This window comes from Argentina silus, assembly GCF_951799395.1.
Source record: "Argentina silus genome assembly, chromosome: 22".
NCBI lineage: Eukaryota > Metazoa > Chordata > Actinopteri > Argentiniformes > Argentinidae > Argentina > Argentina silus.
Window position 1 is genome coordinate 10,243,643 of NC_139676.1, and position 25,916 is coordinate 10,269,558.

The window sequence follows — 25,916 nt, forward strand, 5'->3', positions numbered from 1 at the left end:
GGAGGAGAAGGAGCATGAGTAATGGGAGAGTGTGACTTGAATGAAACTGTCAAGGCTACACTTTCCTTTTTACCCCAACAGATGTCAGCTCATCTGGGTGTGCGTGTGGATGCTGAAAGATGGAAGTTTTGTACATTTTTATACAAGATATATATCTGTATAACTTTACAGATATATCCGAGTATGTACAAATAGCTGTATGAAAGAATCTGGTTGTAGCTTTGAAATGAAACCTCTTTCCCTTCAAATAGCCTTTGACCAGAGGAAGACCTTTCTCAGGCAGTGAATCTCTCATAAATAGACTATGTAGCTCATTGCTTCTTCTGACAAGCCTGGCCGGTACAGTAGGTGTAATCATAATATACCGGTACCAATATAACATTACAAAAGCTGGTAACCCTCTCCTGTATATGGCCCCTGTAGAGCCTAGTCTGTGACCTCCATCCGCCCCCCCTCTCCTCCTCCCTCTGGGGTCCCTCAGGATCACACAGTTATGAGCCGCCCCATGAAGACAAGATGGAGGGGTTATATGAGGTTAATGCTGTACGCACCGAGGAGTGACCTCACCTCACCCTGTCCTCCTTCCCCCACCCACCCCTCTCGCCTTCCTTCCAAGCAATCATTCTCTCACTCATTTTCCCCTGTGCCTCCTACGGCACCCCATTTTACACACACACACACACTTTCACTCTCTTTAAGTGGTCCTGTCATTTCACGTTCCCCAATTTAAGCTGCAGCCATCCAGATATGAAGGCAATCTGTTTTAATGTGATCTTCTTATCTGTTCTCTTTCTATCCATCTCATGTTTGTTACTCTCTCCATCTGTTGCTCCTGCTCATTTAATCATCCTGGCAGACCTCCTTTCTTTCATCCTCCACCCCTCCACCTCTTTTTCCTGTCTTCTCCATTTAATATCCCCCACTTTATGTTCCTTCTATCTGTTCTTCTATCTGTTCCTTCTATGTATATGCCCATTTAATCTGTTTTAAATAGTTTTCAGTTGTTTTCCTGCACTTCGCCGTACAATCAATGTTCCGCCATAGCTCAGACTTTTAAATACCCTATTATTATTATTATAATAATGGCAAACTTCAAAACGTTTCAAGTCTGTCTCTCCGGCCTTTGTTTAACCTGAGAACAAATCACCATTGTTGGGACCAATGATTGTGGGAGGAGGCATCTGTGTCCAGGCATGCGAGACCGCCGTGGACCCAGTTAGAGACCATGTTTGTCCTCGTTGTGAATCCATGTATGTGTTGTCTGTCTGTCTCTACAGCGCAGAGGACCAATCAAAAGAGCAGTGTGACGATGGCTATTGGGGGTAATTGACGTAGAATCGTACAATGTCATAGAGGCGGTCACATCCTTTTGTTTCAGATGCCTTGTGCATGCATCTGTTCTCTAACAATAGAAATAATATGCAAAGCATCCATTGTACTCTACTCCCATTGTACATCCAGTGCACCTGTTTCAGTTCAGGAAGTGGTAGTTGTTAGTGTGGCGTAGCCAAGGGCCTGTCACACCATTTGCCCATTTAAGCAACGACTCTGTTATGTAGTTTACTATAGCGCAACGTAGCACAGGCTAGCACTGATAACATGAGTGTCTGTTCTTTGTAAATCAGGCTAGCGTAGCACAAATGTATCTTAGCCTCTGTAGCAGGTCTTTAGCTTACTGTTCCGCTGTCCAGTGTAGGCTTAGCTTAACCATACAAGTGTGCTCACAAATGTGATTATGCTGCATGTAGGTTACTGACACACACGTGCACGCGTGCATGCACACACACTTGGCATTCAGTCCTCACAGGCTACATATGGGGGGGGGGGTGGGTGCTTCTTTACCGGTTCAAGTCGAGACTGAATGAGTGCTGTGGTCAAGTCCATTTCCTGGGCTGGTTCCCCTCTGGCGCCTGTACCTGTTAACTGCAGGAGACTGTCTCCCCATAATGGCCGACCATCAACTCGTGTCCTAACCTTCACCAGTAGAACGTCAAAAGGAAAACGGACCTGAAGTTGCTTAGGGTCAGTTTAATCCAGCGGTAGTCGGTGGAGGTAGACATCAGAGGACGGGCATCATTGTGATGCATGGAACAGAATGACGAATGGTATGAAACATATGTTTGACGCCATTCCTCATTCCATTCATTGTAATGCATGGAATGGAAAACACATGTTTAAAACCATGAGGACATGCTGTTCCATGCATTACAATGAGCCCGTTCTCCGATGTCTACCTCTACCATACAGTCCCCCCCCCCCCCCCCCCATAAGACCACTCCCTGGCTCCTAGTCTTGGTTCCTGGAGGTGACACAGTCGAGAGGATAAGTGAAGGTGAAAATGGGAGCTTGTGAAAGGTCTGGTCCCATAGTCCCCTCTGACCACACGGGCGCGTGGACGGATTAGTGACTCAGGTCTACTCTAACCCCCTAAGATGGAGTAGTTAGACCGGGGAGCTTAATAGCCGATCGATTATGGTCCTCCCCACTTTCTCCCTGGAGAACTCCCTCCCTCGTTATCTCTTCCCCCCTCCTCCCACCTGCTACCGCCCTCCCCCCACTCTCCCTCTCCCTCTCTTTCTCTCCTACATCTTTTTCCCCTCCTCCTACTCAATCATCCCTCCGTTCCTCCCTCCTCTCCACCAGCCTGGGATGAGTAACTGATTAAAGCGATGCATTGGGGGTTGGACGATGGATGGTTCTTGTTAATGGCTTCCTGGTGCCTCTAGAAAGCTGCTACACACCACACCCACACTGTGTGTGGTGAGCCAGTGAAGGGCTATTGGTTCAATTTCCAGGTATTGTTTTCATTGGTCGTGGTATAAAACCCTCATGTTTAGAATGAGGCACCAGATGAACTTCGACACAGTGTCAATGGGCATTGAGGGTGTTGTTGAGCATAACAACATAACAGCAGTCTGGAGGCTGTTTATAGTTTGATTTGATTTTAACGTTGTCTGTTCAGATCTGAGTTTGTTTTTTTTTCCAACATTGTATTCTTCTTTTTTTCCAGGCCTCCAACAGGTCCGCCTGCCTCTCGTCCTGTCTTTTCGACAGCAGGAGCAATATCCAAGCCCCCTGCCGCTGTCCCCCTGTCCAGACCCATAGCCTCCAGAGGCACCACAGCCCCCTCTGCTGGCAAGACCGCTGCAGCACAGCCTCCCAAAACGACTGGCCCTGCTAAGAAAGGTGAGATATATGCAAGTCATGTTTTGACATCTTGTTTTATCTGCTCACAACTAAGATGTAAGTATGTGTCAAGTTAACAGTATTATAGTTATATGAAGGAGTAACCATGTAGCTGTGTTGAAGTGAGGTGAATTCATATTTTTTTACTTTTTTTCGATTTCAGATGTCAGCAGACCAACCACTATTGCAGCCAAAAAGCCCACAACGTCGACTGCTACCAAGACGACTAAACCTGACCCCCCCAAACCGGCGGCAGCTTCCAGACCCGAATCCGCCTCCAAGCGCCCCCCTCTCAAGGCAGCGGACACCAAGCCCACCCGGCCTAAACTGCAGGACCCCCCCAAACCTCAGCCCATACGAAAAGCCCCCCCCACCTCCAGACCCCCGGCCTCCCGAGCCCCCCTGGGTAAAACCCCACCTGCCTCCCCCAGCAACAAGCCTGTGGGGACCAGTACCCCCAGGGCGGTGTCGAAACGTGACCCCAAACCCACCCAGTCCGTCCCCCCCTTCTCTGTTGCTGGAGAGCAGCAGGCCAAGAAATCTGGAGCTCTCAAGTCCCAAACAACTGCAGTGGCCACGGCAACAGCAGCTGCTGCAGCAGCTGTGGCCACAGCAACAGTTGCCACAGCAGCTGTAACAGAACCAGTGGTGGCGTCGCAGGAAGGAGGAGTGGCTTCAGAAGTCCCTGCCCCAGTCTCAGTGGCGTCATCGGAGACGGTGGCCCTGGAGGAGACCCTGGCAGTGACGGCCCTGGAGCCCACAGTAGAGGTCACCCCAACAGTCCCCTCTCCCCTACCAAGCCCTGTCAGGTCAGCTGCCCCACCACCATCACAGGACCCAGGAGACATGGCTGCTACCTCCAGCCCAGCTGAGGATCAGAGGCCTGCCCTAGAAGAGAGCAGCCCAGCCGAGGCCTCCTCTACAGAGGTGACGCCTCCATCAGAGGAACAGGCTCAGTCCTCTATACAGTCACTGCCTGACATGCCCCTAGACGGCCCTATAGCAGCAGGGGCCGCCCCTGAGGCTGGTTTAAATGATGAAGATGATGCTGATGAGGAGGATGAAGAGGACGACAGTAAGGGCAGTCAGCAGGTGTCCATGTCGGACATGAGCGGCACCCAACCCACGGAGGAGTCTCGCCCCGGCTCGGCGGGCGTGGGGGGCTCGGGGTGGCGTGCCGGCGGCGCCCTGCTGTCGGAGCTGGACTCTGAGGACGTGAGCTGCAGCCAGCAGGGGGCGTCGGAGCTGAGCGCCCCCGGCGTCCTGGAGGGCACTGAGAGCCTGGATGACCTCGGAGACGCCAGCTTGAAGGGCGCCATCGACATGGAGGGCGCCTCGGCCGGGTCGCCCGACTTCGAGAAAGTCCCCGACATCCCGGCGAACGACTTCGATGAGGACGAGGAGGACGAGGAGGATGACGACGAAGACAGGGTGTATGACATGGAGGTGGGCTCGGAGCGGGCCGAGGACCCGCGGAGGGTGAGGCACGACGAAGAGGAGGAGGAGGATGAAGATGTGGAGATGGCGAGCGAGGGGGTGACGGAGAGCGGGCTGGAGAGCTACGGGAACGCTGACGAGGATGACTTCGCCGAGGACGAGAGGTTAGACAACCTGAACCGTGCCCAGCCGCCGCCGCCGCAGCCCGCCCCCCTGCTCCCCTCCGCCCTGGGCGCCCAGTGGGACCAGCCCAACCACCCCTGCTCTGATCCCTGGGCCCAGCCCTGCCTATCACCCCAGGCCCTCCCCTCAGCCTCTCTGCTGGTCCCCACCAGCCCCTCCACAGACCCCTGGCAGGCAGACTCCGAGACCCCCACCCAGTCTCCCGCCCAGGCCTGGCTAGAGCTGGGCACTGCCCCGTACGTGCCCCCCCAGGCCCAGGAAATCCTCCTCCCTGGACTGCATGAGCCACAGCCCACCCCAGCCTCTCCATCTCCATCCACAGCCCCAGTGGAGGATCACCCCACCCCCACCCCAGCCCCCATGCAATCCCTGGCACCCCTCCCTCCCCCAGGCCGGGGCATGTCCCAGTCCTCCACTCTGAGTGGCATGGAGCTGGCTGCCCACAGCGGCAGTGACACCAGCACCCCAGAGGAGCTCCGTGACTACAACAGCAGCTCCGGGGTGGAGTCCCGCTCCGAGGAGAGGCTCCACAGCCCTCCTGCCCCAGCCCCAGTGCTCTCCCTCCAGCCCGACCCAGAGGACCAAGACCTGGGGATCCACCTGGAGAAAGGGGACAGAGAGGAGGAGGAGGAGGCCGAGGCTGAGACCCTGCCTGCTGACGAGCTCCCGGGAGGCCCCCCCACAGCTCCCACCTCCAACCCCTCATCCGCCTCCACCACGGAGGATGAGGCCAGCGACACAGAGGGTGAGGCCCAGCTGGAGAAGCCCCTGGAGGGGGGAGGCATCGGCATCGACAACGCCGCCTTCGACAGCAAGCCAGCTGCCCAGCGCTGCCTGTCCGCCCTGGATGAAGGCGAGGAGGCCGCGAGCGAGGAGGCTGGGGGCGACACCCCGCAGTCGGCCAACTCTGCCGCGTCCTACGCCTTTGACATGACCACGGCGTCCAACTCCAACGCCCAGTCCACGGGGGAGAGCTGCCCCAAGAGCCCCGGCATCTTCTCCCTGGAGGAGCTGCCCGAGGAGGCCAAGGACCCCTCCCTCATCAAGGAGCTGACCCAGCCTCCGCAGTCTGCCCAGGGTGACTCCATCCTGGGCCAAGTGGTGGACCTGGTCCCCCTGGGTGGAGGCTCCAACCCGGAGGAGCAGCATTACATGCTGTGTGGGCAGCTGGGTGAGATGGGGGGTGATATGGGGGGGTCCGGAGGTCTGGACCCCTCCCTGTTTGTCACCCCCCAGCAAGGCTCCGGTGAGAGCCCTGACGCCCAGCCACCCTACTACTCAGCTATCTGTGAAAAGACTGAGAACTCTCTCACAGGTAATGTATAGTGCCCCCACGTACCCCCCCCCCCCTCCCCCCATACACACCTAGTAATGTACCTTTACCACCTCCCTCCCTCCCCCCAAACCACCTTCGATGTTATTGTCATCCTCGTTGTCTGTCTTTAATCTCTCCAAACTGGGCTGGATGTGATCAAAAATCAAAGGTTGAAAAAAAAAAAAATGAAAATGAAAAAAAAAAAAAAAAAAAGAGATGTGGAGAGCGAAATAAAAAAGGGAAGGTATAAAAGAGAGAAAAAGAAAGAAGACTTTTGAAATACAGCAGTGCCACTTCCCTCGTATGATATTCGCTTACCATTATGAGTATATGGCTTAAAACTCCTGTATGTGCAACAGCTACTACTATTTACTGTGTGTTTTTCTTTTTGAATTAACACTGCATATCTGATCACCCTGAACTGGCATGGATTGACTGGTCTGTTAACGATGAAATGGCTCTTAAAAGAAACTTAAGAAATGGAATGAACTGTTTAACTTTTGTGTATTTATCAGACACTTTTTACCGAACAAAATGCTAATGAATTTGATTTGTATTTGTTTTTTTGTTTGTTTTCCCCCCCTTTATGATTAAGAAAGACATCTTTCCTTCCCCTTACCCCACACACTCCTCCTTTCCTCCTGCACTTTAAGGTTAGATTCCCCCCCCCCCGTCTTTCGTTTTGTCCTCCTTTTGGAGTATTTTCCATTTTACGCTTTAAATAAAGATTAGATATTTAACATGACTCCTCTCTTCCCGGACAGTTTTATTCATGTGGGGATCTATGGTGGATTGGATTTCTGTGCCTTACAGTACCATCACTCACATGTATGCACTTCCAAACACACACAAGTAAACACATGTACTTACACACACACCGAGGCTATGTAAGGGACAGTGTTCTGCACCCATCCTCCCCCTAGCCTTCAGAATAGGACCCAGGGACTAAGTGGATGTCAATTCAAGCCTCTGCTCCCCCCTCCCGTCATATTGTGTGACCCTGTGTCAGGTGTTGTGGGGTCACATTCGCCCCCTCCCCCCCCCCCCTCTCCATCACCAAAACGAACTGAGAATCAACAGGAAGTCTACCGTCATCCAAACAGAATGGAGGATATCCATCCCATCCAACAAATGTATTTTTCTTCTTCATTTCTTTTTCTCTAATGTCCTCCAGTGTTTATTTTTTGTTGTTGCTGTTTTTCATTTCCGTTCTGCCTGTAAACCTGTGTTGTTTGAGATTTACCTCTGTAAAAAAGAAGCATGTCTCACCCACCACCATTTTAACCCCACTGTCTAATATCACTGGGCTTTGACACCTGTTTGCATGATGTCACAAATTGGCAAATTGGCTTGCCCTCATTGGCTACGGTTTGGTTTGCTCAGTTCAGGGCTGGTCACATGTGGTGCTGTGTTCTGTATGTACTATATGCATGGTGAATGCTATTATCTTGCATGTTTCTCACTGACTAACCAGCCCCCCCACCACCCATTGGGGACTGACTGACTGACTGGTTGGTTGGTTATCTCTCAAGCTTTTACTTTGTTTTTCACGACACCGATAGTCGGTAGTTACTGCATATACAGGAAGTTGGCCGGTCTATTGCAAAAAAAAAAGCTCTTATTTTGCTCTGGATTTACAAGGGTTAATGAAATGCTCTCTGCTTTAACACGCCAGCCCATGCCCCGCCCACCTCTCCCACTGTCACCATTTCCTCCTGTGCACCCTTTGCTTCACTACACCCCCCCCACCCCCACCCCCAACCCTTTCTACATGCTTTGTTTTTCAGGCCGTCAATGTTGCACACCTTCCCCACGATGTGATGTTCCTGGTTTAATGTCACACATATTGACATGTACTTAACTAGTATCACCTTTAGCTGTCATAAACCATTACACCTACATGACGCTCATTCAGCAACTTCATAGCCACTATGGCAGAAACGTATGCTAGTATTACAGTATTTTGTAGTCTATGATGATGCATTAGGCTGTGATTTTTAAGTTATGTTTGAGCAGTCTTTAACAAATCTGCATAACAGAAACAAATGTGTAGGTCGTTCTTGAGCGTTTTGGTTGACCTTCAGGGTGCTGCCATTAGTTTCACTAACAGCCCTCTTAAAGGAAGGTTCCCACAGGGGTCCCCCCCCCCCGGTTCTGCTCTCACCTCCACTGCTCTGCACTGGTCTCTCTCTCTCTCTCTCTCTCTCTCTCTCTCTCTCTCTCTCTCTCTCTCTGCCTGTCCCTGTCTGTCTTTATAACACACACCGCCCGGGTGGTCTCCACTTCCTCTCACACAGGGCTGAACGCACACCGCCGTGACCACCCCGCCCCTAAACCCCCCCACTGTGACCTCTTGACCCTGACCCCGATCCTGCCCAGGCTGACCTGCGCAGACCTGCCCCCTAGGAGCCCCCGCCTACAGGCCAGCCCCCAGCTCCGCAGGCTGGAACAGCACCAACAACAACTGCTGGAGATCCAGCAGCGCAGGGAACAGCAGAGCAGGCCGGAGGAAGAGGAGGAGGAGGAGAAGAAGAAGAAGAAGAAAGAGGAGGAGGAGAGGAAGAAACAACAAGAGGAGGAGGAGACAAAGAAGAGGGAGGAGCTGGAGAAGCAGAGGAGGGACCTCCTCCAGCTTCAGCTGCAGCAGCAACAGGAGGAGCTGAAGCAGAGGCAGCAGATCCTGCAGTGGCAGCAAGAGCTGGAGCAGCAGCAGACACAACAAAAACAACAGCAGCAGACGCCTAAAGAACAGTCTACAGTGCTGCTCTCTCCATCCTCTGGCCTCTGCACCATCTACGAGGCCCTGGAGAATGATGATGATGATGATGAGGAAGAGGAGATGGAGGAAGTAGAGGTTGAAGAGAAGATGAAAGAACGCGAACAACCTCTGCTTCAGAAAGAGGTTGATTGCCGGCACTGTGATGAAGGTGCTTCAGAGGAGGACAGGGAGGATGGAGATTCCACCTCCACCCAGAGCCCCCTTCCAGATTCCCCCGAGCAGGGGGACAAGTCCCTGCGACCAGTCCCACTGGAGATCCACCCTCGGGGGGACGATGACTCCCCGGAGCGGCCCCCTCCCCTGGACTTGGACTGGGGGAAGACAGTGGATATCGTCCAGCAGTTGATCAACCAGACCCTGCTGTTGAACGGAGACGGCTGCTCCTCTCTGCTGCGTCTCCCTGGGGGTGGAGGGGGCACCCTGAGCCCCCTGGAGAGCAGCCTGTGGCCCAACCTGCTGGCCCCCCTCACCCCCCCCTCCGCCACGGTCACCTCTGTGAGTAGCTTCTCCCCCGAGGCACCTGGGAGCTCGCCGCAGGGGGAGTGGACGGTGGTGGAGCTGGAGACGCACCACTGAGGGATATGCACACACCTAACTAATGGTGGTGCTGAAGTCTCATCACACACACACACGGCACCGCAGTACACAAGACTGCTGCAACACAACACTACATTGACCTTTCCACTGTAACGCAACACCTGTCTTACCTCATCCTTGCTATCCAACACCTCTGCAAACAAACGCTACACCACTGATACACTGGACTGATACCACCGAATCCTCTCATGATGTTGATACCTTTGAATGGGTGGCAAAAGACACTGGCTTTCCACAGGCGTATCAATCATGTACTACTGACGGCTAGCACACTGGAACACTACACCCTGTCTGTCTGTGTATCGCATGCCAAATCAATGTGCCATTTTGTCAGAGGACACACACACACACACACACACGGTGCCAAATGGCCACTAACCTTGATTAAGTTCATTCACTGAAGGGTATTTTCCAACTAGGAAAAAAAAAGAAAAAGCAGCAATGTTTTTTTCCCCCCCATAGAGGTTTACACTGGTTCATTGTCTGTGTTGGCAGCATAGCTATGGCCCCTACTGCTGAAGTCCAAATCATATTTATGCCATCTTACCAATGGCGTCTCTCACTGTATTACCAGACGGGTTTGAAGTCTTCCCATAGCGTAGATGGACAGGCCTACCTTTTAAAGTGGTAATGTCTCACTGCTGTAGTATTAGAATAATGTCCATTCTAGGCATTCTGATTTGTTTATTCTACTTGTAACTTTCGGTCTAGAAAATTCTATTTCTACTATTTCTAGGAGTGGTATTGTTTCCCATCAGTATAGAACATGACTTGTATAACCGATACTCCTTTCCTTTACGAACTGCACTTGGCCAATATCCTGTTTAGATTCTTAACCTGTCACTCAATGCCTGCTGTGTACATTGGCCAGGTGGCCAAGCCTCTACTGTAGATATGAATCTATGACACCGGAAGGAGGTGTTCTGCTCGCTGTGGGTCAAACACTGGTTGGAACAGTTACGGCTGGCCTTGGGTATCAGAAAAGGTTATTTTGTTGACTCACTGTGAGTGATTCATGGGATGCTTATGAAATGAAGGGTTTTTTTGGTTTCAGGTATATGTTCTTTGATCAAGGCTCCAATGAAGGTTACACATGATGCAAGAGTCACTACTGTACTTTGTTTTGGCAGTTAGGAGGAATCATAGTTTTTGAGAAGCCTTCATTTTAAAAAAGGTTTGACTTTATATCATGGGTGCTCTGACTGCACTCACATTCTAGGATGTGTGCTTGTGTTTTGGGTCTTGTTTCTGTGGTTACGGATGATGTCACAGTGGGAGCAGGGGCCAATAGGGGGGTAGGTTTGATGAATACTGTAGATATGAGGTAATGATTTGAGAGGGTCAAGAGTGTCTAACAAAAGACTGTTATTGAATAGATCTACTGTACTAACTCTGGGTTTGAACCGTTTTTGCTGTGAGGCTGATGGGTCCAGCCCAGTCATGGGTTTGGGTGGTGGGGTGGGGTTGGGTTGGGGGGGGTCAAATTTGATGCATGGTGTTACAGAACTGGGGGAAGATGTCCTTGTGGGTTTTGAAATGGGGTGTGTCTGTGTGTGTGTGTCTGTCTGTGTCTCTCTCTAACTTTGTCTGTTAGTGTGTATGTATGTGGATGGTACTGCAGTCCCAGGAGTGTAATTTGAAGTGCTTCAGAGCGTTGTGTTGGTGGTATAATCGTAGGTGTGTGAATCCGTTGAGGCTCTAACAGAGGAATATAGAGCCTACTGCAACTTTCAATGGGTTTCTCAATGCCCATTCAGGCCTCTACACGAAGGTATATTAATCCAACTTTCCACTGAACTATAGATATTAACTTGCATTGAGGCACACTGGCATTGGTTTTCAAAAATTCAATCAATTCAGTCTGAACTCAGACTTCAAGTTGTGGTTGAGGAGCAGGGGAGGCTGGTGGAGGTAGAAATCTGAGAAATGGTTATGGATGGAATGTGGAGTGGTGCATGGAATGGCATGAGGAGTGGTATCAAACACATGTTTGATACCAACCCCACCACCCACATCCCTAAAACACACGTGTCTGATACCATTCCTGTGTTGGGATACCATTCCTCATTCCATTCCATGCATTACAACGAGCCTGTCCTCCAACTCCTGCCTCCACCAGCCTCCCCTTTTGAGGAGGCCATTCATGGCTTGCTGACCAGCAACACAGGCCATCATCCTGTGTGGTGAAGCATGGTACCTACTGGAGCAACATCGCACCTGCTTGACCTGACAGGGTTTGGAAAGAAGACACTCAACCAGTCCTGCATCATATCCCATGTGGATATACTCAATAGGCTGCACAGATCCACCACTACTGTGATACCAAGGGAACCAGATGCTATAGTTGTCTATTGGACTCAAACGGTACTCTTTCCACCATGGGTGCAGCAGATCAAATGCCCTTTAACAAATTGTAGCTAGGCTGTCCACAGTGTCTTATTGAAGCCTTTACGCGATGTAGCCAAGCGAAGTGGTGGATGACGTTTGCTAATATAGTCCGGTACATTCCGATTTGAGGAGTCGGCCATTTTTAACTCCCAGGTCCCAAAGCGGCACGCACAATGCATTTGTCAAAGCTGGACTTTCACTTGTGTGTTTTTAAATGTTTGTTGTCTTTGTAGTGTTTCGTATAGTGATTTTGTGTATATTATTGAAAAGGGAGACTCCGCAGAGCCAGTTGACTTGCAATGAAGGGAAACCACTGGAGTTATTTTGTACTGTAGCGATATGTAGAGAAGTATGGTAGATTATGAAGTTGAAATTATTTATAGATTTAAGACAAATATTGTTTTAGAGAATGAAGGATAATAATGATGGTAGAGATGTAATGATTTATTTAAATTCTAGAGAGATGGGACTTTGATTTTTGGGGGCACTGGAGAATTGTAGATACAACTTGCTTTTGTTTTGGCCTGCACTTCTTATGGGTCTTCAGCTGTTGTCAGGGGGATTTAAACGTAATGAACTAAAGTTCAGTGCCATTGCTTCCATGGACATGCGTAATACATTTGTTATAGCAACACACAAGACCCTACACATCAGTAAGTCACAATACCTATATATCAAACGGCTATGGTGTCCCAATGATCTTGTATATGTTTTTTAACTTTTAAGAATTAACGGAAACCTATTAAAGCCAGGAGAACATTGAGGTACTTGTCTAACTAACAACGTATCAAATACTCAAGCATACACATTCTACTGTTACAGATTTATACATTTAACTACAACACACCCCAGAGGTGCATTTCTTGGAATCAGTAGCATTGAAACGTATGAAATATTCCCCACTTTGTATAGTTTTGTAAATTTATTTAAAGTGTAATTACTGTGGATATTTTTGTTAAAATGAAGAAAAGTGGGCATTTTCGCATGATGTGGAGCCCAACATCACGGCAGCTTGTCCAACTATGTGATATTTCTCCCCCTGAGGTTCTCTGACTTTGTGAAGGACAGGACTATGTATTTGTGTGATCATTTCAATTCATTTTGTTTTCTGAAAATAAAATGTTTTTTTTTTCCAAAAGAATGTTTCCTTTCTTCCTTGCATACACAATAATTCAAAGCTAAAAACTGTTTATTTTCAAGTTTACAAAAATGTTTCCAACAACATACAGTAACATCTCAACATAAAACTTTGAGAATGATGAACAGATGACAGATTATTTTAGAATATTTATCTTCCTTAAAGGAACAAGAGCATAGACATTTGAACATACCACCGGGTGAGTTTCCTGACAACTTAATAGCACTAATATCATCTTTGCCTAAACTAGATACTGAAACATAATGTTAGTGCTACTGAATTAAGCTTTCTGGAAACTCATCCCTCTTTACAAACTAGAACTACATAAGTGTCACATGCTGAACATAAAACATTAGCCAAATGTAACAGTATAACACCTCAGTAAAGGACCTGCCATCATGATGCCACAACAGGTCTCTGCGGACACAACAGCGCCTCATACAGGCGGTCGGTGGCAGTGCAGGCAGACGGCTCCTCCCCACCCAGACACAACAACTTGTGGAACTGAGCCTCTGGAACCTCACACACGATCCTGAAACACACACACACACACACTGAGCTATTTAAACATTGTCCTCATGGCTGCTCTTATCCCAGCTTGTCTTCCCATGTTAAAGAAGTGGTGTGTAATGTCTCGAGGTATGTTGGTCAGGTAGTAGCAGAGTGTGTGAGATAATACCATACCTAGCGACCTAGCAGGTGTGTGTGTGTCTAAATGAATGGCAGCGTACCAGTCATAGACGTCTTCTGTCTCGGGGTCAGGGAGCGTTTGGACCCACTGACCGATGTACCACATTCTGACCACGTTGCCGGTAGCAACCAGCTCCTCACTGTCACCCTCAACGATGTTCCCCTCTGTACACTTCTCGGGGACATCCTCGTAGCACAGGAAGTAGCTGCTCGGGAAACACACACACACACACACACACAAGCAGTGAGAAGCCATCAGACTATTCTGAGATCTGAAGATCTTTCACATCCATGTGGTCCTAAAATATTCTTATCCCTAAAATCATATACTCTGCATACACCATCAAATAATTACATTACTCCAGTGAACTGGGTTTAAACAGTTTGGAGTTTCATGTCATTGTTCTCTCTCTCTGAATGGAACTCCTCTGAGCTTCACTCACTACTCTGTAGTGAAGGCTGTCTCTTTCCCTGGCACTGGCTTGTCCTCCATCTCTCCCTCCGTCTGTCCATCTGTCCCTCCCTCAATCTCTCCCTCAGCCTGCCCAGCTGTCTCTCCCTCTGTCTGTCCGTGTGTCTGTCCCTCCAGCTCCTGCTGCGGTGGTCTCTCTTGGGGCCTCTCCACGTTCCAGCGCATGCGTTTGTACAGGCCGGTGTTCACCCCCGCCAGGTATGGGACCGGCTGGCAGTAGCGGAATATGAACATCATCATACTGTCTATCTGACACTGGCCTATGTAGAAGTGGGAGATGCTGGAATGGACAGAGATGGAGAGAGGGATCAATAAATGGTTGATGAATGATAAAGCGATGAATGTGAATAAGGAGAAATTAAATGAGGACTCACAAGGTAATTATTATTGTTATTATTCAACTTTACATTGATACAGTGTCCCACTGAGACCAAGGTGTCTTTTTCAGGGGAGCCCTGCTCACATTAGAATGCACGTATGGCATCCAAATTAGGTAGGTGGGTGTGTGTGTATACCTTTCGGGCTTAGACTCATCCAGAGAGAAGAAGTTGTTGTTGGCGTAGGTCAGTACAAGCTTCTCCAGGCAAGCACACAGCTGTTGAGAGAAGTCTAGCAGCTGCATGGATGAGAAACATTCACCAGACACACAATCACTCAATACAGACCGCTTTCTCAGTCCCTGTTTCGCTGCACATACTGTGTTCGATACCAATCCTTATTCCATTCCATGTGTTACAATGAGCCTGCCTTCCATATTCTGCTTCCACCAGCATCCACTGGTGTGTAGTTTCTTACTCGAGAGCGTATGTACATGGGCTGTGGGGTGTACTGAGGCAGGGAGCTGCGGGCGGTCGACTCCAGGTAGCTGAAGAAGGGCTGACAAACGTGCAGGAACGTCGGCACCACGCGGGCAAAGCACTCATTCTGCAGATAGTCACGTCTGCACAGGGAACACACACACACACACACATCATTCTTATTGTATTATAAATAGTTAAAGCCTTTCTGATAAATACATTTTAAAAACAACATTAAAACAGTGGAGTATCATTTTCTAACTTCACTATGAAAATGTGTCCACCAAGGTCATTCATTCATTGACCCCTCTACCTGCACACCAGGAGGTTCTGAAAGTCCTTAGCCTTATTCAGGAGGTACTTGAACGGCCGTTCGATGGATCGCAGTTCATCATCCATCATCTTCACATCGTCCTGCCAGGAGTCACACTCTGTCTCCTCCGTGCAGTCACACTCTGACTCCTCCATGCAGTCAACAGTCGATGGCGCCAAAGCACTGTCCACTTGCTCTGAATCTGAAAATTGCGGGCATTTCGAATGCAGATGCATGGAGGCAGTTAGCTTGCTCTCTCAAGCCACTTTCCTTGCTACGGAATATGCAACAGGTGTTATCTACATTTGAAGGTTAATTAAGCAGCAATGATTTTAGACAGTGATTCACCTGTTTTAATCACAATGTCTGGTAATAATTCAGACGTTGTCATCCTCTCCTGCGCCATGCTTTCCTCGGAGGCCTTCACTAATGGTGAGTTTGCGGTCAACTCCATCTCGGACGAGACCTCGATATCCATCTTCGTTTCTCAAAGCTAGCAAGCCAGCTATGCAGCTGACAAAACACGCCTACAATAATTGAATAATTGAACCTGCAGTGTACAGAATGTATAGTCCTTAGTTAGCTTTAGGCTATTTATAAATGATTTGCTAGCCAAAAGTGCAGGCGTCCGGTTGGTGTAAACATCTCGATAGTTTGAACCAATCACCAGCCTGTCTTGGCCTGCGCCGTTACCTATGGAGTTCTATTTTAGTCAGCGCTGTGGCAGTGACTGAACATAAGTTATGAAATAGCCGACTCATTTAGTATCTGGAATGAAACATAGTCTCAGACTCTTGAATGTAGCTTACAATGGTCGTCCTATAAAGTTGCCTGAAGGATATTGGCTACATGTATGGTACGACAGCAATAGTCCTAGATGTTGGTTAAAGCGCATATGATATGAGAACAATAGTCCTAGACGTTGGTTAAAATACATATGATATGACAGCATGTTGGCTAAAGCATAAAGCACTTGTTGGCTAAAGCATATAGGCCTAATCTCCATGTATGGTATCCTGACAGCAGTCGTAGATGTTGGCTGAAGCATGGAGCCTATGGAGCCTGCGCTATCATTTTCCACTTAATATGCACACTACGCACACACACACACACACACACACACACACACACACAAAGAGTTGGAGTCAGAGTTAGACACTCAGGGGAATGTGTATATATATACACGGATAGCAACTTCCCATAGACTGTAGCATGACGTAAGAAGACAGTTATGCACATATCTCAGGTTTTCTCAGCAACAAGGCCGTGGTCATGTAGGCAGACCCACACTAATGCAGGCAGAAAACACACACACACACACACACACACACACAATGAGAACCACAATGGGGTTAGTAGCCTTCCAGGACTAGGCTTCTTCTTTGTCTTTTGTCTTGTGTTTCTTTTTTATAAAAAGGGAATAATGTTCTCTAGATTTTTATCGTCATGAATCAGCATGTCATTACTGTCTTATTTGCAATCCGCTTGCGGTTCACACTGGCTCGATGTCTGAGTGCCGTGTTTATGCTCACTCGTGTCCCCGTCTTCATGATGCCTCCTTCAGAGCCAATTGGCCGTTGTCGCCCCTGTATGATGTTCTTACTGGCTGTTAACACTGAACCTTTTTCCTCCTGCCCAGCCCCAGTGCTATCCCTCCAGCCCGACCCAGAGGACCAAGATCTGGGGATCCAGCTGGAGAGAGGGGACAGAACGGAGGAGGAGGAGGGGGAGGCTGAGGCTGAGACCCTGCCTGCTGACAAACTCGACAGCAAGCCGGCTGCCCAGCGCTGCCTGTCCGCCCTGGAGGAAGGCGAGGAGGCCAGGGGCGACATCCCGCAGTGAGCCAACTCTGCCGCGTCCTACGCCTTCGACATGACCACAGCGTCCAACTCCAACGCCCAGTCCACGGGGGAGAGCTGCCCCAAGAGCCCCAGCATCTTCACCCTGGAGGAGCTGCCCGAGGAGGCCAAGGACCCCTCCCTCATCAGGGTGCTGACCCAGCCTCCGCAATCTGCCCAAGGTGACTCCTTCCTGGGCCAGGCGGTGGACCTGGTCCCCCTGGGTGGAGGCTGTGTGGGCAGCTGGGTGAGATGGGGGGTGATATGGGGGCGTCCGGAGGTCTGGAACCCTCCCTGTTCGTCACCCCCCAGCAAGGCTCCGGTGAGAGCCCTGACGCCCAGCCACCCGACAACTCAGCTATCTGTGAAAAGACTGAGAACTCTTTGGACTGAGAAGACTTTGTGAAGGACAGGACTATGTATTTGTGTGTGATCATTGCAATTCATTTTGTTTTCTGAAAATCTTAATAATAATATATAATAATAAAAAAAAATTCAAAATAATATTTCCTTCGCATACACAATAATTCAAAGCTAAAAAATGTTTATTTTCAATTTTACAAAAAAAATGTCCACCAATATACAGTAACATCTCAACATAAAACTTTGAGAATGATGAACAGATGACGACAGATTATTTTAGAATATTGATCTTCCTTAAAGGAACAAGAGCATAGACATTTGAACATACCACCGGGTGAGTTTTAACAATATTTCTTTGCCTAAACTAGATACCAAAACATAATGTTAGTGCTACTGAATGAAGCTTTCTGGAAACTCATCCCTCTTTACAAACGAGAACTACATATGTGTCACATGCTGAACATCACACATTAGCCTAATATAACACAGTATAACACCTCAGTAAAGGACCTGCCATCATGATGCCTTTGGACTGGAACCCGCAACAGGGCTCTGCAGACACAACAGCGCCTCAAACAGGCGGTCGGTGGCAGTGCAGGCAGACGGCTCATCCCCACACAGACGGAACAACTTGAGCCTCTGGAACTTCACACAAGATCCTGAAACACACACACACACACAAACACACACACACACACACACACACACAATGAGCTATTTAAACATTGTCCTCATGGCTGCTCTTATCCCAGCTTGTCTTCCCATGTTAAAGAAGTGGTGTGTAATGTCTCGAGGTATGTTGGTCAGGTAGTAGCAGAGTGTGTGAGATAATACCATACCTAGCGACCTAGCAGGTGTGTGTGTGTCTAAATGAATGGCAGCGTACCAGTCATGGACGTCTTCTGTCTCGGGGTCAGGGAGCGTTTGGACCCACTGACCGATGTACCACATTCTGACCACGTTGCCGGTAGCAACCAGCTCCTCACTGTCACCCTCAACGATGTTCCTCTCTGTACGCTCCCCTCTGTAGCACAGGAAGTAGCTGCTCGGGAAACACACACACACACACACACACACACACACACACACACACACACACACACACACACACACACTGTGAGAGAACCCATCAGACTATTCTGAGGTCTGAAGATCTTTCACATCCATGTGGTCCTAAAATATTCTTATCCCTAAAATCATATACTCTGCATATACCATCTAACAATTACATTACTCCAGTGAACTGGGTTTAAACAGTTTGAAGTTTTAATCATGTCATTATTCTCTCTCTCTCTCTCTCTCTCTCTCTGAATGGAACTCCTCTGAGCTTCACTCACTACTCTGTAGTGAAGGCTGTCTCTTTCCCTGGCACTGGCTTGTCCTCCATCTCTCCCTCCGTCTGTCCATCTGTCCCTCCCTCAATCTCTCCCTCAGCCTGCCCAGCTGTCTCTCCCTCTGTCTGTCCGTGTGTCTGTCCCTCCGGCTCCTGCTGCAGTGGTCTCTCTCGGGGCCTCTCCACTTTCTTCAGATAGTCACATCTGCACAGGGAACACATACACACACACACACACACACACACACACACACACACACACACACACACACACACACATCATTCTTATTGTATTATGAATATTAAAGCCTTTCTTATAAATAAAAAATAAATTAAAACATTAACATTTTCCACCAGTGTCATTAATTCAATTATTCATTGACCCCTACCTGCGCATCAGAAGGTTCTGAAAGTCCTTAGCCTTATTCAGGAGGTACTGGACCTCCCGTTCGATGGATCGCAATTTATCATCGATCATCTTCACATCGTCCTGCCAGGAGTCACACTCTGACTCCTCCATGCAGTCACACTCTGACTCCTCCATGCAGTCAACAGTCGATGGCGCCAAAGCACTGTCCACTTGCTCTGAGTCTGAAAATTGCGTGCATTTCGAATGCAGATGCATGGAGGCAGTTAGCTTGCTCTCTCAAGCCACTTTCCTTGCTACGGAACATGCAACAGGTGTTATCTACATTTGAAGGTTAATTACGCAGCAATGATTTTAGACAGTGAATCACCTGTTTTAATCACAATGTCTGGTAATAATTCAGACGTTGTCATCCTCTCCTGCGCCATGCTTTCCTCGGAGGCCTTCACTAATGGTGAGTTTGCGGTCAACTCCATCTCGGACGAGACCTCGATATCCATCTTCGTTTCTCAAAGCTAGCAAGCCAGCTATGCAGCTGATAAAACACGCCTACAATAATTGAATAATTGAACCTGCAGTGTACAGAATGTATAGTCCTTAGTTAGCTTTAGGCTATTTATAAATGATTTGCTAGCCAAAAGTGCAGGCGTCCGGTTGGTGTAAACATCTCGATAGTTTGAACCAATCACCAGCCTGTCTTGGCCTGCGCCGTTACCTATGGAGTTCTATTTTAGTCAGCGCTGTGGCAGTGACTGAACCTAAGTTATGAAATAGCCGACTCATTTAGTATCTGGAATGAAACATAGTCTCAGACTCTTGAATGTAGCTAAAATGAATGTTCAATTAGAAGCTTTCAAGCTTTGGCCAGGCAGTATCAGCAGCAGCATAGTAAGTGTTAGAAATGACCTTTACCGTGGGCTGAGCCACCCCTGCCCATAGCCACCGCCGGCCTTGCCATAGACAGTGTTTATTTAGTCATATATTCAGAAGATTTCTGGTGCACATTTTTGATATCCTCTCTCTCTCTGTGTGGTGTAGGCTCGCACATATCATGGTCTATGATATGGTGTATCCTTGTCCTCCTCCTACAGTCTGTCTATGGCAGGGGAATATCAAGTTCTCTCTGTAAGCAAATCTCTAATTTGCATCATGACGTGCTCTTTGGGGTGTTATTTTGTTTGCGGCTTGTATTTTCCCAATGTCGGGGACACTGAAAAGGTCACACACACACACACACACACACACACACACACACACACACACACACACACACACACTGCCACATTGCTTTATTTTAGATTTTGGTTTATGTTGAATATCTCACGATATAGTTTTTGTTTGCCTTTATTTATTTTAGTTCATATTTGTGTGATGTTTGCATACCGTGTTATCATATTATAATGATATTGTTAATTACATTTTCATTCATTGGGAATGGTTTAAGCCTATAGTCTATAGTCAGACATGATATGGGATTGGACCAAAAGTTTAAAAATATAATCAACAGTTGGTTAATTAGCAGAAGTTGGAAATCTCAAAGACATGTTTCCGTGCACGGTCACATGATGCCCTGGGCGCGCTCCTGTTGTCTACCATACCCATCGCGCGAGCGTCCACCACGCGCAGCGGCTCCCATAAGAAAAAGTGTAGTAGGCTCCCCTCCCCTCCCCTCCCCTCCCGCCCAAGCCATCATCGGCGATGCGCGAGGGACAGTCGATGCGATCATTTTTCCGCCCTCCAAAACCGAACCAAGAGCAAACAACGGTGCTTTACCGGTTGACACCCCTCGTCATTTCTGCAGTCTGCTCGAGGGAACCGTAAGGTACTCCTGTTTGCAACGGGAATAGGCTCACAACGGATTGAAAAATAGGGCTTTTGTGGCATGTGATACGAGGGACCAAGGACGCGTGTTTCATGTTTCGCCGATGTTACAACGAAGAAAAGAGCTCGGCAGTTTTTTCTGTAACGTCGTATGTTACCAATGGATCTGTATTCCTCTCCGGAGTCTTCTACGCTGGTCGGGAGTCGCGCCGACTGGTTTCACTGTGCTCTAGCTGTTGATAGCTAGCGAGCATCCAAAGAAAAGAACAATGAACTGAATCAAACTGTTTTTGTTTTATGTTTTTATCTCGGTAGTGTTTTAAACGCGCAACGGGTAACCGGTTTTGTGTTTGTTGAACGAGGAAGCAGTAGCCAAGAACTAACGAACATTTTGGGAGGATGACCAGCCTTTGGGCAGTGGCGCGTAGAGGGAACAACAATGCGGATTACTGTACCTCTGTTTTACCATTGAGTCAATAGGTTGTTTTAAACTGTAGATATCACTCACGACAGAGCGAGCGAGTCCTGTGATAGAGCAAGGATTTGCGCGAAAATTGAATGAATTGACAATTTAAGAAAAATACAAAAGATAGATTGTGACATTGTGCACAACCCCGCATGTGTCCAGTTCGTCTGTGAAACGACGTCCTTACACGAGCACGACAACTCAAAAGCCTGTGTTACACCAAGAGCAGCGATGGCGAACGACTCGATACAAGTAAGTTGATAAAGTTGTCCCCGAATGGATTGTAACAATACCGCTCGTATGTATTATGCTCGCTATTGTACACGTGTTGTTTCTCTTTCCTTTGGTCAACCACGGTCAGCTATGGCCTGCTATTCTACTGTATTTAAAAACATATTTGGGTTTCTTGCAGTTTGTTGATGTTATGACACTTGTAGCGGCCCTTATGTTTTGGAATACGGGGGTTCAGAAGTGCATGGTCGGTCACCTTGTAATTTTTCACCGGTTGTGTGTGTGTGTGTGTCATGCGGGTTCTGGTTTGTCCACCATAATGGTTCTGGGACGTGCACTGGGCACAATAGTGGTGTGTGTTTTGGAATACACACACACACACACACGCCCTAATTGTCACCTTTTCAGGATTCCTAGAAGCCACAACCGACTGCTTACCTTGCGTTCTGCAATGGATGCATTGTGTTAAGAGCAAACATGTTTGTAGTGACAGCCTACAGTATCGGCTGTTCCACCTGTCTCATAACACATCTTGAGAATCAAGTATTGACAATGAATAAGCTCGGATGATGTTGACTTTGAAATGAAGAAAGGAACCTGACTAGGTGTTAAGAAATCGATACCACAGAAGTGATGAAAGACATTGATCCAGGTTAAATTTGCCCTTTACTAGACTGTATTCTGATACAGCATTTGACATTTAACATAATACTCAAATACATGTGCAGACTGTCAACTGGTGTACACTACAACCGTGTGTGTGTACAGTCATTGTGTACTGTGTTTGTGTGTGTCAGTAAGTCATGTACCCTACTCTAGTAGTAAGAAATTAAGACACGCCAAGTGTTGAATAATGCATCCAGCCTAAATGCCTTTTCAGGAACATGGACCTGCTCTCCAATAACTCTGTACATTTTCCCTAAAAAGGGCACAAAGGCGGGGGGGGGGGGGGGGGGGCAGGCAAAGGGGCAGGGTTTTTTCCCCCTTTCGCTCCCCCCTTTGCACCTCAACCACTTTCAGTGGCTATGCCAGTCTCACCATGGTTTTCCCCAGGCTGGAGACTGTCCTTGCTTTCTCAAAGAGAAAGCAAGGACAATTTTAGAGGTCTTTTTCATCAGATTTCCTTAACAAATGGATGTATTTCGCTCACTTTTTTTGCACACCTCTCCAACTTCGCTTGTCTTGAATTTACCAGAAAATGTTGGCCTACAACCGTGCCCATATATCTATGCTCAGTAGTTCTTTGTATGTACAGAAAAGAACCTGCTAGAAAGGCAACACGAAAGCTTGACATTTCTGCTTTTCCATACAGGGGGCTGTTTCTGTTCTGCTCTCTCTGAGCACTGACTAGAGAGAGACAGACAGACAGACACAGATTGAGAGAGACAGGTTGAGAAGGAGAGAGACAGACAGAGACACAGGGAGAGAGACAGACAGACAGAGACATTGATATGGAGAGGGAAGGACAGACAGACACAGATTGAGAGGGAGAAAGGGACAGACAGATTGATAGAGAGGGAGACACACACACACACACACACACACACAGAGTGAGAGTGAGAGAGAGTGTGTGTGTGTGTGTGTGTGTGTGTGAGAGAGGGACCAACCGAGAGAGAGGCAGGGGGAAAGACGGAGAGAGAGAGAGACTGACCCATGGCAGAGCAAGGCCAGTGGCGGGAACTTGCTTGGGGAGACACAGGGAGCTTGTTATCCCCTTGCCTGGCCAACACAGATGCACTAGTCTCTGACTCATCATGGTGTTATAAACGGATGGCTCCCTGTTGATAAAGCGTCTCAGCCAAGCTAGAGGGAAGCTTCAGCTCTCTACCGCAGGAGTCTGAAGTCTAGATTCTAAGATTGTACATATTTACCATATACTGTTGAGGAAATGGCAAGCCGGCAATAGTCATTGAAGCTGGCTTAGGCGCTATACCGGTACAGATCTGTATGGCAGATTCCTACAGTATATGGTATTACAATGGTCGTCCTATAAAGTTGCCTGAAGGATATTGGCTACATGTATGGTACGACAGCAATAGTCCTAGATGATGGTTAAAGCGCACATGATTTGACAACAATAGTCCTAGATGTTGGTTGAAGTACATATGATATGACAACAATAGTCAGACTTGTTGGCTAAAGCATATAGGCCTAGTCTCCATGGTGTGGTATATAAACATGTTGTGGTATCCTGACAGCAGTGGCTAAAACACGGACCCTAAGGATCTGAAGCCAGGCTAAGGCTAGTTTCCCCACAGCATGTCTTTTGTTCCCCCACACAGGAAGACAGATACAAAACAACCCCAGTAGAAATCTGAACCCAACTGCGTCAGACTTCCTCCTAATAGGTCAAAGGGGACCTAGAATGGATGGGGGGGGGGGGGAGCAGAAATGTTTGTAACTCCATTGTAGAGGGATGTAGGTTCCTGCTTCTGCTTCTAAGGAAGTTGGACTGAATATCATGTTATCGCAATACAGATATTTAACCCGCTATCATTTTCCACTTAACACGCACACTATGCACACAGACGCGTGCACACACACACACACACAGTTGGAGTTAGACACTCAGGGGAATGTGTGTGTGTGTGTGTGTGTGTGTGTATATATATATATATATATATATATATATACACGGATAGCTACTTCCCATAGACTGTAGCATGACGTAAGGAGACAGCTATGCACATATCTCAGGCTTTCTCAGCAACAAGGCCGTGGTCATGTAGGCAGACCCACTAGTCCTTCCAGGACTAGGCTTCTTCTTTGTCTTTTGTCTTGTGTTTCTTGGTATAAAAAGGGAATAATGTTCTCTAGATTTTTATCGTCATGAATCAGCATGTCATTACTGTCTTATTTGCAATCCACTTGCGGTTCACACTGGCTCGATGTCTGAGTGCCGTGTTTATGCTCACTCGTGTCCCCGTCTTCATGATGCCCCCTTTCAGAGCCAATTGGCCGTTGTCGCCCCTGTTTGATGTTCTTTCTGGCTGTTAACACGTAACTTTTTTCGGGGCGCTCTTTGCCGCAAACTTTGATCTGTGTTCTTACTGGCCGAGACAGTCTTGGCGCTGTGTCCTTACTGGCTGCTGCCAGTGTCTCCATGCGGTGTCCATGTTGGCTATGTCTGCCCCAGAAGAGAGAGAGAGAGAGAGGGAGAGAAAGTCTAAAGGGCATTATGCTGATGAGGCTCTGGCTATAGTAGGACAATAGGGACTATTATCTGCCAGCAGCCCAGATCACATTCACTGTATTTCCCCATGGCTCTGTCTGTGTCCCTGATCTACAGGTGGTAAAGACTGTGTGTGTGTTTTGTATCTGTCACTGTCATTTGTGTGTAGGCTATGGGGTGTGTGTGTGTGTGTGTGTGTGTTTTGTTGAGTGTCAATATGTGTGTGTGCGCACAGTGCATGCTTATTTATGACAACTGTTCAAAGGCGTTACGGGCATAGAGAAGGCCTCATTTTCCGCGAGCGAGCGTGCATGTGTGTTTTCCCCTCTGCCTCTTCCATCCCCTGTTCAAACATCTCCTTATTTCTCATGACCTCATAACAACCCCGCCCCTCTGTTCCAAACCCTCCCTCCCCACCCTGTGATGACATCACCCCAGCCGTCTCTCCTCTCCTCCCCTCTCCTCCAGTGCAACGGCCAGAGTTTACCCATGTCCCCAGAGGGCCCTAGCCTGAGCCCTCTCCCTGCCTCCCTCCCTCCCTAGCCTGAGCCCTCTCCCTGCCTCCCTCCCTCCCTCCCTCCCTAGCTGTCAGCACGTTGCGGAATTTCTGATGCCGCCTGACCCTTGATCCTGTGGTCATTACTGCGCTGTGCCCCGGGCCTGAACCACACATCGACCCCAGCCTGAGAGCGCATCTATCCTTCCCTGGTAGGCACCAGAGAGGGAGGACACACACACACACACACACACACACACACACACACACACACACACACACACACAGCACGGGAGATCCAGTCAAATGCTGAACCCGCTGTGACTAGCTAGTTAACAAGGGAGGTTTTGGGAGTCAGACTTTGTGTGTAGGCGGCTATGTGGAGAAAGGGACAGGCGGTAGAGAGCTGAAGATGATTCAGTTGGATTTGTCATATTGATGTTTTCTGATTGCTTTTATGGTGTGTAGGCCTAGCCCACACAGAGTGCTACAGAGAACGTAGAAGCTAGGCCCAGGCTACATGGACCTCGTACG

General features: G+C 48.4%; 3 protein-coding genes across 4 annotated transcripts in view; 2 read left to right on the plus strand and 1 right to left on the minus strand.

Annotated features, from left to right (window-relative positions):
• prr36a (proline rich 36a) overlaps positions 1–13,017 on the plus strand; it is a 30,759-nt gene extending 17,742 nt beyond the window's left edge. The window contains exons 4-7 of one of the 2 annotated variants that reach the window (XR_014554878.1): positions 3,011–3,186; positions 3,350–6,121; positions 8,419–11,755; positions 11,792–13,017. Coding sequence is in view for 1 of the 2 variants with exons in the window: in XM_083693951.1 (XP_083550077.1) it covers positions 3,011–3,186; positions 3,350–6,121; positions 8,419–9,476 (4,006 nt within the window). In the remaining variant the exon portion in view is untranslated. Of the gene's footprint in view, positions 1–3,010; positions 3,187–3,349; positions 6,122–8,418 lie in introns of both variants that reach the window. The other variant, XM_083693951.1, reaches the window with a different exon arrangement.
• Positions 13,018–13,419: 402 nt separating this feature from the next.
• On the minus strand, positions 13,420–15,773 carry cUnh19orf67 (chromosome Un C19orf67 homolog; the record flags this gene model as incomplete). The annotated part of the gene is given in 8 exon segments (XM_083694366.1): positions 13,420–13,555; positions 13,755–13,878; positions 14,310–14,319; positions 14,321–14,465; positions 14,701–14,801; positions 14,981–15,125; positions 15,296–15,497; positions 15,644–15,773. Coding segments are annotated over 8 exon segments (993 nt in total).
• A 5,146-nt stretch (positions 15,774–20,919) lies between these two features.
• pkn1a (protein kinase N1a) overlaps positions 20,920–25,916 on the plus strand; it is a 30,321-nt gene continuing 25,324 nt past the window's right edge. Inside the window, exon 1 of the mRNA XM_083693687.1 lies at positions 20,920–21,735. Coding sequence (XP_083549813.1) covers positions 21,715–21,735 — 21 coding nt within the window. The 5' untranslated portion in view covers positions 20,920–21,714. The remainder of the gene's footprint in view (positions 21,736–25,916) is intronic.